Source organism: Hemitrygon akajei, chromosome 20 (genome assembly GCF_048418815.1).
Source record: "Hemitrygon akajei chromosome 20, sHemAka1.3, whole genome shotgun sequence".
In the NCBI taxonomy this organism is placed as follows: Eukaryota; Metazoa; Chordata; class Chondrichthyes; order Myliobatiformes; family Dasyatidae; genus Hemitrygon; species Hemitrygon akajei.
This window is the reverse complement of record NC_133143.1, coordinates 20,383,794-20,396,564: the sequence shown is the minus strand read 5'-3', so window position 1 is coordinate 20,396,564 and position 12,771 is coordinate 20,383,794. Positions and strand designations below refer to the sequence as shown.

Below are 12,771 nucleotides of genomic sequence, written 5' to 3'. Positions count from 1 at the left end.
TCAATGCAGTCTGCCAGAAGCTGCAGCTGGACACACTTCCTGCACATATAGTCGTCAGGGACACTGGAAGTATCCCTGATTTCCCACATGCTGTAGTGATAATTTTTCAAAACTTCTTAGATTCTGGATTAGTTCCTGAGGATTAGAGGGTGGCTAATGTAACCCCACTTTTTAAAAAAGGAGGGAGAGAGAAACCGGGGAATTCTAGACCGGTTAGTCTGACATCGGTGGTGGGGAAAATGCTAGAGTCGGTTATCAAAGATGTGGTAACAGCACATTTGGAAAGAGGTGAAATCATCGGACAAAGTCAGCATGGATTTGTGAAAGGAAAATCATGTCTGACGAATCTTATAGAATTTTTTGAAGATGTAACTAGTAGAGTGGATAGGGGAGAGCCAGTGGATGTGGTATATTTAGATTTTCAAAAGGCTTTTGACAAGGTCCCACACAGGAGATTAGTGTGCAAACTTAAAGCACATGGTATTGGGGGTATGGTAGTGATGTGGGTAGAGAATTGGTTAGCAGACAGGAAGCAAAGAGTGGGAGTAAACGGGACCTTTTCAGAATGGCAGGCAGTGACTAGTGGGGTACTGCAAGGCTCAGTGCTGGGACCCCAGTTGTTTACAATATATATTAATGATTTAGACGAGGGAATTAAATGCAGCATCTCCAAGTTTGCGGATGACATGAAGCTGGGCGGCGGTGTTAGCTGTGAGGAGGATGCTAAGAGGATGCAGGGTGACTTGGATAGGTTAGGTGAGTGGGCAAATTCATGGCAGATGCAATTTAATGTGGATAAATGTGAGGTTATCCACTTTGGTTGCAAGAACAGAAAAACAGATTATTATCTGAATGGTGGCCGATTAGGAAAAGGGGAGGTGCAACGAGACCTGGGTGTCATTGTACACCAGTCATTGAAGGTGGGCATGCAGGTACAGTAGGTGGTGAAAAAGGCCAATGATATGTTGGCATTCATAGCAAAAGGATTTGAGTATAGGAGCAGGGAGGTTCTACTGCAGTTGTACAAGGCCTTGGTGAGATCGCACCTAGAGTATTGTGTGCAGTTTTGGTCCCCTAATCTGAGGAAAGACATTCTTGCCATAGAGGGAGTACAGAGAAGGTTCACCAGATTGATTCCTGGGATGGCAGGACTTTCATATGAAGAAAGACTGGATCGACTAGGCTTATACTCACTGGAATTTAGAAGATTGAGGGGGGATCTTATTGAAACGTATAAAATTCTAAAGGGATTGGACAGGCTAGATGCAGGAAGATTGTTTCCGATGTTGGGGAAGTCCAGAACGAAGGGTCACAGTTTAAGGATAAAGGGAAAGCCTTTTAGGACCGAGATGAGGAAAAACTTCTTCACACAGAGAGTGGTGAATCTGTGGAATTCTCTGCCACAGGAAATAGTTGAGGCGGGTTCATTGGCTATACTTAAGAGGAAGTTAGATATGGCACTTGTGGCTAAAGGGATCGGGGGTATGGAGAGAAAGCAGGTACAGGGTTCTGAGTTGGATGATCAGCCATGATCATACTGAATGGCGGTGCAGGCTCGAAGGGCCGAATGGCCTACTCCTGCACCTATTTTCTAGGTTTCTATGTTTCTATGAATCTTCAAATACATCTGTATTCTCAATTTTCCAGTTCCATCATCAATATATTAACCTTATTTATCCCTCCCACTCCTCCTCCCCCCTCCTTCCCCCCCATGCCCACAATTTCCAGCTTTTTCTGGTTTTGTTTCAGATTTCCAGCGTCTGCATTTTGTTTTGTTCCAGCTTCATCGGTTTCTCGTCACAACTGGAACTTTATGCGATTTAAGATCAAAAACCTTGCAGATGCTGGAAATCTGAAACAAAGACATAAAGAGCTGGAAACATTCACCACATCAAGCAGCATTTGTGGAGAGAGAAACAGTTAATGCTTCAAGACTGTCCTTTTGTTATGATATGGTGCCTGAACTGAAACATTACAGGAGATGCTAACTGACCTGCTGTGGTATGCAGCAACTTTATGTTGTGTTGTAATTTTCCAGCCCCTCATCCTCTCAGTAACTCTCCTCTGTACCCTCTGTAGTTGAAGCATATCCTTCATTTAATGTGACCAGACTGTACACAAAACTCTGGCTATGCCCTAATAGTTCATACTGTACTGGCATGACCTCTTTATTCTAGTGTTCTGTGCCATAGGCAATCCTGTATGCCTTTTTCCTAGGGTGAAGTTATAACGTCATCATTCAAACCTGTTCAAACAATTACAAATAATGCATGTCAGACTAGACTTTGTATTGAAGTTTGATGCCTGTTCTGTCAGAACTCTATTACCATATTAAGCAGTTCATAATAAAGTCATTACATTTGCTGTTCTTCACATTGCTATAACTTGTAATTGAATTATAGATTATAAATGTATATTGTATACATTTCTCTGACACTAAATGTACTTGTTGAAACCTAAAGGGTTGGCTATGTCTTAATTAGAATGATAAAATGACAAGGAAAACCTTTTGTTTTTGTGTATTAGAGCATTTTAATTGATGCTGAGAGTTTCTGGTTCAGAAACAGGAAACTTTATTGAAAGGAGAGGCATTTTGATTACAGTGCATGTTAATATTTACTCTTTCAAAAGTTGATATGTATATCTTGGGCTATTGAGTCTCTCTTTGTTGTATGATGCGGTGGAAGCTGAAAGGAGAACAACAAGCACTACTCACTACGCAACCACATTAGACATGTCACAACTGTTTTAACACCAAGAAGTATATACAGTGACTCATTTAGATTGGAAAAACAAATTTCAGTTTCTTGCACTAACATACAAAATGCAAAGTATTGTCATTCGTCATCTGCTGATAACTTTCCAACACTAACTCTATACCACAGATATCATAAATACCATTGTTTCTTTGAAGTATTTAGGGCTCTTTCCTCTATCAAACATGGCTATGATAGAGGTGAGGGTTTGCAAGTACTTCACCCATAGTTTAAAGATTTGTCGCAGGTACACTGAAGCGTCAGAGCACACAGTGAAATGCATTGTTTGTGTCCTGAGTGTACTGGGGGCCACTGTCACCAGGTTTCTGGTGCCTACATAGCATGCCACAACATACCAACCCTTTGGGATGTGGGAGAAAACTGAAGAAGCTGGAGGAAACCCATGTGGTCACGGGGAGAACGTACAAACACCTTACAGACAACGGCGCTAATTGAACCCTGATCCCTCGCACTGTAATAACATTATGCTAGCCACAACGCTACTTGGAGTACCTGTGGATTTTATTGAATCTCTTCAAGTTATCAGGTGATAGATACAATATTTCTGATTCTGTTGTTCATTAGACTGCCCAAAGCTGGAGTCCAGTTTGTGTTTTTATTTTATTTATTGTTTGGAATCAGAGTGACCTGGGCAAGGCCAGCCTCTTCCTAATTGCTCTTCAGAGGGTTGTGATGAGCTACTTTCTGGAACTGTTGCAGACCTTCGGGTGGAAGTGCTCCAGCAGTGCTGGTGGGCAAGGTGTTTAGACCCAGCAACAACGGAAATGTATTGCTGGAGCAAGTCACAATGGTGGTCAACCTGAGGTGGTGGCTTTATCTTCATCCTTATCATTATCCTTGTCATTAATCCTGGTAGAGGACATGTTTGGGGGATATTTTTGGAGATAAACAGCTAATGGACTCGGACTGACAGTCAGGGTTCAATCCTGACCTCAGGTGTTGTCTACGTGGAGTTTTTGTACGTTCTGCCTGTGACTGTGCGGGTTTCTTCTGCAGACTTTAGTTTCCTCCCACAAGGCGTGCAGGTTGGAGAGCTAATTGCTACTCGTGAGTTGAATTGGACGGAGGTGGGGATGTTATGTAAGTTGATGGAAATTTGAGGAGAATAAGAAATAACATTCATGTAGGATTATTGTGTAATGGGTGGCTGACGGTCAGAGCAGGCTTAGTGAGCCGAAGAGCCTGTTCCTCGTTTGTACTCCTTTCCAACTGAGATGATGCACAGTACCATCGGTGGAGGGGGTATGTTTTTAAGGTGGTGATAAGGTGCCACTTATGTTGGTTGTTTCAGGCTTTTTGTGAGTTGTTGGTGCTGCGAGCAAGTAGGCTGTACTCCATCGCATTTTGTGAGTTGTTGGTGCTGCGAGCAAGTAGGCTGTACTCCATCGCATTTTGTGAGTTGTTGGTGCTGCGAGCAAGTAGGCTGTACTCCATCGCATTTTGTGAGTTGTTGGTGCTGCGAGCAAGTAGGCTGTACTCCATCGCATTTTGTGAGTTGTTGGTGCTGCGAGCAAGTAGGCTGTACTCCATCGCATTTTGGACTTGTTGGTGCTGCGAGCAAGTAGGCTGTACTCCATCGCATTTTGGACTTGAGGATTTATCATGAGGATGCAAGTGAATCAGCTCACGTATATCGTTAACCTGGTGTGAGGTTGTGTGGGGGTGAAGATAGGAAGAGGGTTTCTGTTTTCCAGTCATCAGAGAATGTACCCAGTCTGTTAACAAGTAAGAACCTGAGATAAGACTGAGGTGGGACCTTGTCTTTAACCATCTTTGGTTTGTGAGGGTCAGACTTGCTCTGTGACACAAAGTCTCATTCAGCCACTTTCAGAAGTTATTTTTCCTCCCCGAGCTGAGAAAACTTAAGGTCGCATAAGTTGCCCTAAAGATATTCAACAACTACTTCTGGTATTCAGCTGTATAGAGTGTCATGGTAGCATTGTGGTTTGCACAATGCTGTACGGTACAGGCGACGCGGGTTCTGTCTGTAAGGAGTTTGTATGTCTCCCTGTGCCCGTGTGGGTTTCCTCCCGCGGTCCAAAGATGTACCGGTTAGTAGGTTAATTGTAAATAGTAGGTCATTGCAAATTGTTCCGTGATTAGGCCCAGATTAAAATTGAGGAATTGCTGGGCAGCGTGACTCGAAAGGCTGAAAGAGCCCGTTCCGTGCTGTATCTCAATAAATAAATAAAAATTAAGGATTTGTATAATGCTTAATGGTCATCAGAAGCCATATTAAAATAACCTCAGCAAATGTACTTTATTTTCTGTCTATTAAGTATTAAGTTTTTGCAAGCACGTTGAAATTTAGAATTACTCATGAGGATGCTTCTTAAGACTTTTGCAGAGATTGTTTTGGGTTACGTGAAGTGGCTCATACCATTGTCTGTGGCAATATCCTGTTACGGTGGCCTCAACTCTTCAATCATTGCAGCGTCCCGGTAAGTCTGAGATGTGTGGAATGGTCTGGGGTGGTGGGTGGAGGAATGCAAACTGCCTAACTTCACTCATTGAGAAGAATGGCTTGCTCTTTAATAAGCTGGAGACTGACCCTGTGGAAGGAAAAGGAGATACTTGTATATCATGCATTTTAAGACATTTGGGTGGGCGAAGTTACTTTATAGATAACGAAATGCTTTTGAGGTATTGTCTCTTGTAACTTGGGAATGGTGTCATCCTGCTTGCACAGAGCAAGATCCCACAAGCAGTGATGGCATGTTGAGTGTAGGACACTGGGAGTGTGAATGACCTTCACAGTACATTCTGAGTTAACGTGCATCAGTAACTGAAAAGCAAAACCAAAATGTAGACGCTGCAGTGAAAAAGCTAAATGTTGGGGATACTCAGCAGGTCTGACTGTATCTGTGGAGAGAGAAACAGTTAAATGTTTCAGGAATCCCTTTTCAAATTCTGATGAAGATTTGATCAGAAGTAGTAACTGCTGAGAGTGAATGGATGTTTTCAAGTAATAACTTCTCTCAGCAGGATAGCTTGGCGTGTCATTTTTCATCATTTGTGCTCATCAAATTTCAAATGAAAGTTCATGGTTTTTATCATTTTGATGAAATATGTCATGCAACGCCTTTTACTTGCTCTGTGGATGTGGCTAACCAGTTGACTACTTCCAGCAATTTTTTTAAAAATCCACATTTGTGGCAGCAATATTTTGCATTATTTATTGAAGTTTCCTGTGTACGTAAGTTAAAATGCATAATAAATTGTTAAGTTTATGGTGATAATGAATTAGTGGTGCTTTCTCTTTCCTTCCACTGCTCTCCATCCTATTGCAAAATGTTTTCAACATAAAGTTCAAAGTAAATGTTATTGTTGAAATATATATATGTCGCCATATACAACCCTGATTTTCATTTACTGGTGGGCAAAGCAATAATAGAATAATGACCATAATAGAATCAATGAAAGACCACACCAGCTTGGAAGTTCAACCAGTATGCAAAAGACGGCAAACTGTGCAAATGCATAAAGAAAGAAATATTAATAATAAGTACAGTCGGCCCTCCTTATCCGCGGATCGGGAAAACTCGGAAGTTCTCTCTCCAGCACTGGTTGCTTGAGCATGTACAGACTATTTTTTCTTGTCATTATTCCCTAAACAATACACTGTAACAACTATTTACATAGCATTTACATTGTATTAGGTATTATAAGTAATCTAGAAATGACTTAAAAGTACAGGCAGTCCCCAGGTTATGAATGAGTTCCATTCCTGAATCTGTCGTTAAGTCGGATTTGAAGTCGGAACAGGTACATCCGGTATTATTTAGCGTCAGTTAGTCAAACATTTTTCTTAGTATGTAGTACATATTTTACCTTTCTATGCATATAAAACACTTAAGAAACATACATATTTCAATAATTTAACCACTGTGTTGCTTAGTAATAATTGCAGCTTTCATCGGGGCAGGGCCTTTCACATTCTCCATTAAAATTGTTCCGATCGTTGACCAACTGTAGCCTAACGCTTTTCCAATGATCAATGGCATTTCACCTCTTTCTGATCGCTTTATTACTTCCACCTTATTTTCAATCGCGATCGTGATTATTTTCGTGAACAGAAACACTGCGGATTCAGAGCTGCGCTGCCAGGTCCTAATGTTCACCGCACGGAGACATGTTAAATTAAGTCCAGGGTTCCGCTGGGTCCTAAAGACCACCGCACTGATACATGTTAAATAAGGGACTTGAGCATCCGCGAATTTTGTTATCCGCCGGGGGTCCTGGAACCAGTCCCCCGCAGATAAGGAGGGCCGACTGTAAGTAGTAATAAATATCAAGAACATGAGACGAAGAGTCCTTGAAAGTGAATTGGAGCAGATCCAAGGGGCTTTGCAGAAAGGAGTTGATAGATGTTCTAGAAATTTGATTACATAGGGCTATTTGTTTCAATGTTGCAAGATTAACAGTATGCTGTGTACTGACTAAAACTTTGTTATGACCATTTCTGCATTGGTTTAAGTCACTGGAAATTCAATAAGACATTTCCTTATAAGGTCTGAGATGATTTCAGTATCAGACCTGTATCAGATTACTTCATTCTCCTTTCAGTACTGCATTTTGAGGGTTGTAGAGGAAGTAGCACCTACGTTTCAGTGGTTCTCTAAAAGCTCTGTGCCTGATGTGATCCACATTAAATTAAGTTCCATATTAGTCTTACATCATTTGGGATGCCCCCTCTTACCTTTCCAATCTTCTCCTTCCCTGATTGGCCCCGACCCTTGAACTGACTTTGATACTCTGTTGTCCCTAGGATTCCCCAATCTTCTGATCAACAAGTTGGCCCGCTCCTCTCCTCCCTGAGCCTCGGTACCTCAGCCTAGATGATGCATTTTTCTTCCTGCTTGGTAGAGCGCAAAAAGAGAAAGTATGACGCTCAATGGGAAAATTCTGCTGAAACTTGCAGCTCTGGGCCCATGGGTGAAATGGCCATTTGCTATGGAGCTAACAGAGCTGTAGCCAGACTCAGTCCTGACTTCCAGTGGTTTCTGTGTGAAGTTTGCACATTCGCCTGCGACCACATGGATTTCCCCCAGCTGGTCCATTTTCCTCCCGCTTCCCAAAATACTCCATTTGCTAAGTTAATTAATCACAGTACGTACACTGAGTAGCCACTTTAGATACAGCCGTGCACCTACATGTTCATGCAAATATTTTATCAGCCTATCATGTGGCAACAACTCAGTGCATAAAGCACGCAGACATGGTCAAGAGGTTCACTTGTTCAGACCAAACATCAGAATGGGGAAGGTAGGCGATAAAAGTGACTTTGACCGTGGCGTCAGATAGGGTGGTTTGAGTATCTCAGAAACTGCTGATCTCCTGAGATTTTCATGCGTAACATTCTCTGGTGTTTTCAGAGAATGTTGCGAGAAACAAATAACATTCAGTGAGTGGCAGTTCAGTGGGTAAAATGCCGTGTTAATGAGAATGGTCAAAGGAGAATGGCCATTACAATAGTGGTGTGCAGAGATGATTCTCTGAATGTACAACATGTTGAAACTTGAAGTGGATGGCCTGCAGCAGCAGAAGACCATGAAGATGGACTCAGTGGCCACTTTATTAGTTGGAAGAGGTGCCTACTAGCATACTGTAAAGTTCAGGCTCGAATATGATGGTTACGCGAATATGTATATAGGATTTGACTAATTTTGCTCTGGATCTATAAATGGAAATAGGAAATCTAGAGTAAAATGTATTCAGTAAAGCAGCTATAATACAAACATAATGCTGGAAGTATTCAGCAGGCCAGGCAGCTTTTGTGGAGAGTGAAATTGCTTCTCATTTCTGATGTTGATTGACTACTAAGGTGTTGAGTAATTGTCACCCTGGACTCTTCCTTCTCATCCATCTCCTGAGGTAATTTTGCCATCCAGTGAGAGAGAACTTCGATATCACAAGTGCAATCTGGATTTAAATTCAAGCCCTGAAGTAGAATTCTGCTGTTATAGCTCACTGCGCCATGCATTTTTACCCATGCTTATTTCTGTTAGGAAAGATTTATTGTGCCATTATGTTAAGTAAGTTCAGAGACAGAGGCCGACTGTACCTTGGACACAACTTGCATGGTTGCATTGCGACTGTCTGCTTCATTGCTTTTCCAGATGTCTCGTTCAGTGTTTAATGTTACAATGCGAGTTTCACTAAACAAGGCACAATTGGCTAATGAGTTGAAGACAGAGCAGTGATTATTCTCCATCTGTTGCCAGTCTAATCAAATGAATTGGACTTCCCTTTGATGTGAAAGGAACAGGAAATTAACGCTAAAAAAAATCTGGACAAGTTCTCTCTGGTGGCTGACTTCATTACCAGACATATTTTTGATGCTAGAATTAACTTGAAGAATTTCAAACAATATTCAAATTGTTAGGATAATGCAAACACTGCTATATTTAAAGTAAATCAGTGGTGCACACAATTGTATTTTCTTTAATTTTATTAAAACTGAGAGAGAGAGAGAGAGAGAGATGCTGTTTAAGGCCTGAAAGTCCGTAGTTGTAGTCATTAATAGTGAAACAGCGACAGTAGGAGAAGAGAAGAAACCAGATTTCTTGGAAGGTTGTCAGTGGGCGAAGAAGAGTGAATTTAAGGCAGATCCTCATCACAGAGTTGAAGACAAATATATCCATATTTGAGTACGAGCCGACTAGTTTTGCAGAATGCCTGGACGTCCTGATTTCCCTCATACTACAATCCCTCTCTGGATTAGATGGCTAGACATGATGTCTGTCCTTATAATTTTATAATTTGTGACAGTAGCTGTTATATGGGTCACTGATCTTCAGTTAAGGTTTAAAGCTCCTCTAATAATGTGCAATTGGACGATTATGCCGATAGTTCGGCACCTGAATCACCAGCTATTTTCCAAGCTCTGACTGAGGATTGGTTCCTACCTCCCCTTCTGCTCATTAAGGCCCTGGTTCCCATGCATTTTCCCATTCTCTCTTTTGAAGTTGTCTCACTCGCTGGATACTGTGTAATGTTTTTTTTAAAAGTCAGTTAAAAGTGCTTTGAATGAGTTGTCTACACATTCTGCTGGTCCAGCAGCACTGAAGCCCTGAGCATGGCTAATTATTGGAATTTTACTATATTGAAAGTTTCTCTCTAGGTGTGGACAGGTGATGCATCTTGCTTTTTATGTATTTGAGAAATACAGATCCTGTTACTGCAGCTGGATGTGTACCAAGCATTTCCTCTTCCTGAACATGCAATGCTGATTGAGTGTATCGAAGTAACTGAACTCGCTGTTTGGGCGGTGATTTAGGTGCTGGAGTAAATTGGAAAGGTCCGGGTGTGGGGGTCCAAGGCAAGGGATGGGCCGGTTTAGCTCCCGGCTCTGCTCTGTGCTGAGTTTAAGTGTCTGTGGACTTCCGTTCAGAATGCTTGCGTTTGTTGTTTGCATTATTTTCTTTCCTCTGTGCACATTGGGTGTTTGATGGTCTTTTCTTTTAAAGAGTTCTTTTGAGTTTCTTTGTTTTGTGGCTGCCTGGTAGGAGATGAATCTCAAGCTTGAATAATGTAGACATACTTTGATAATAAATGTACTTTGAACTAAACTCCAGTGGCATTTCCAGAACAATATTATTGTTGAGCTAAACTTTCTGCATTTGGTTTCTTTCCAGTATGTTAAGTAGATTAATTGTGAATAAGTTTGAACAACTGGTAAAACATTGTTTCCTATTTCCAATCATTATGTTCCAGGCTTTACTTTGTTGCTTCAAGGGAAGGTCACCTACCAAATTTTCTGTGCATGATCCATGTTTTTAGATGCACCCCGATCCCAGCCTTGTGCTTTAATGTAAGTACACTCCATGAAATGAATGTTCTCATACTTTTATCAACATTAAGTGGATTAGTGGAGCTTGTTGGGAGACTTGCATCTATTTAACCTGGTGCTGGTGATGGACAGAAGGAAAGAATTGGTGAGTTTCGCTGCTAACCCTCATTTTACAAACACTTGGACAAGGGAATAGAAGCAGCTTCTTTATTGCCCACAAACATACTGATGCAAGGTAATTTTGGACCACAAAAGTCCTCTGAGGATTAAAAAATGGAGTGCTTCAATTTTGTCATCATTGTGAATAAATCTATTTAGCTTTAGTTTTCCCTTTAACTCCCACTTCCCCACTCTCACCATCTTATGTCACATTCTGATTATTAGAGATGAAATCCATGCAGATGCACGGTCATCTCAGTTTGTATTTTGTCCGTGATGTATTACTGACATAGCCAGAGAAAATCAACGTGACATAGATACAATGGGTAGTGGAAAAGACTATTCAACATTTGGTAGATTTTGGGGTTTTGGTTAAAATATTTCATAGGTGATCCTTTTCAAATTGATGTCATTCAGCAGTATAATATAATGTTAGCCTCCCTTTGTCCAGTTTTGTAATAATTTCCCTAATTTTTCACCAAATGTAACTGTGCTCTAGAATGCTGTCAGGGTCCCAAATGATGCAGCCACGGTCTTTGATAAACTCGTCCTCCCTTCTGTAATGGAATGGTATCTTTGCTCATTACTTCCTTCTGACCCCGTTACCAATTGGGAAAATTTGTTAGTTAAAACACAATTTCTACAAACTTCCATGTGGAGTATTCTAGCAAGTTTACAGTCATATATAACTTCAAATATATGATGGCAGTTATTTTTTTAAGTGGTCTGGAAGTGGCACAATAGGTTTGTCTGGCTTGCAAATGAATTGGATCTCAAAATAATTGATGATGGGATTCTTTGCATGTCTGTCCCAGAAATTTCCCCTGCGTTCTCTTGAACTCACTTGCTCAATATGTCCATTCTGGATCTGAGACCCTTGGAGTCGTACGGCATAGTAACAGGGCCTTTAACCAAACTCATCCACACCATCCAAAGTGCCCAACAAAGCTAGTTGCATTTGCCTGTTTTTGGCCCAATTTTTCTAAACCTTCTTTATCCATGTACATGTGCAGCTGTCTTTTGTACCAACTTTAGCCACTTCCTCTGACAGCTCATTCCATATGTACCATCTTCTGGGTGGAAAACTTAGCTCTCAAATTCCTGCTGTATAACTATCTTCTCACTTTAAACCTATGCTCTTCATGATTTTATACCTAAGTCATCACCTCTCAAATCTCCTATCCTCTGAGGAAGGAAGTCCTGTCCCTTGCTATAATAACAGCAACGATAATAATAAGTACTTTATTGATCCCAAGTGGGTAACTATTTCGCTCATGTCCTGGAAACATCTTTTTAAATATTTTTTGCACTCTGTGCAGTTTAATAAAATCTTTCCTACATCAAGATGATCAAAACTGAACACACGTACATCACCAACATCTTGTACAACTGAAACATAACCTCCCATCTTCTAAACTGACTGACGAAGGCCAAGGTGCCAAAAAAATGTTCTTCACCACCTTGTCTACCTGACTCCATTTTCAGGAATCCATCTACTTGAAGTCCAAAGTCCCTCTTCTGCACACTCACCAAGGACTTGGCGTTTACTGTAAATGCCCTACTTTGATTTGACTTTCCAACATCGAGCATTTCACAGTGATGTGAATTAAACTCCCATTTGCCATTCCTTGGCCCATTCACCCAGTTGATCAAAACTCCCCTGTAATTTTTGACTTTGAATCTACATCCTATCTATTTTAGTGTCATCTACAAGCTTACGAACTATACCTTGTATATTCTCACCCAAATCATTGATATTGAGTCTTGCCACTTATTTTGCCCATTGGCAGTAAAATGATTGTGCTGCAGCTAGAGCCTCCTCCGGTATTCAGCTCCATCACCTGATGTCACTCCTCCCCTGACACTGCTTCTCCTGATATCACAGCCTTTCTTCCTGATCAGCAGCCTACCTGTTTGGTTCTAGTGGAGAAGCTGGCTGAAGGATTCACCTGTATGAACGTCAGTCACACACAGCTGCTTGAGTATGACAGGATCTGGCTGCCAAATTCCCTGATGCAAAACTTGTGCATGTTTTGAGGAAAT

At 41.2% G+C, this 12,771-nt stretch overlaps 1 protein-coding gene across 3 annotated transcripts in view; it reads left to right on the top strand.

Moving 5' to 3' along the window:
• Window positions 1-12,771, top strand: part of LOC140713622 (Y+L amino acid transporter 2) — a 67,138-nt gene that overhangs the window by 39,717 nt on the left and 14,650 nt on the right. For all 3 annotated transcript variants that reach the window (XM_073023962.1, XM_073023963.1, XM_073023964.1), the window contains 2 exons: window positions 5,115-5,218; window positions 10,494-10,590. In XM_073023962.1, coding sequence (XP_072880063.1) covers window positions 5,115-5,218; window positions 10,494-10,590 — 201 coding nt within the window. The remainder of the gene's footprint in view (window positions 1-5,114; window positions 5,219-10,493; window positions 10,591-12,771) is intronic.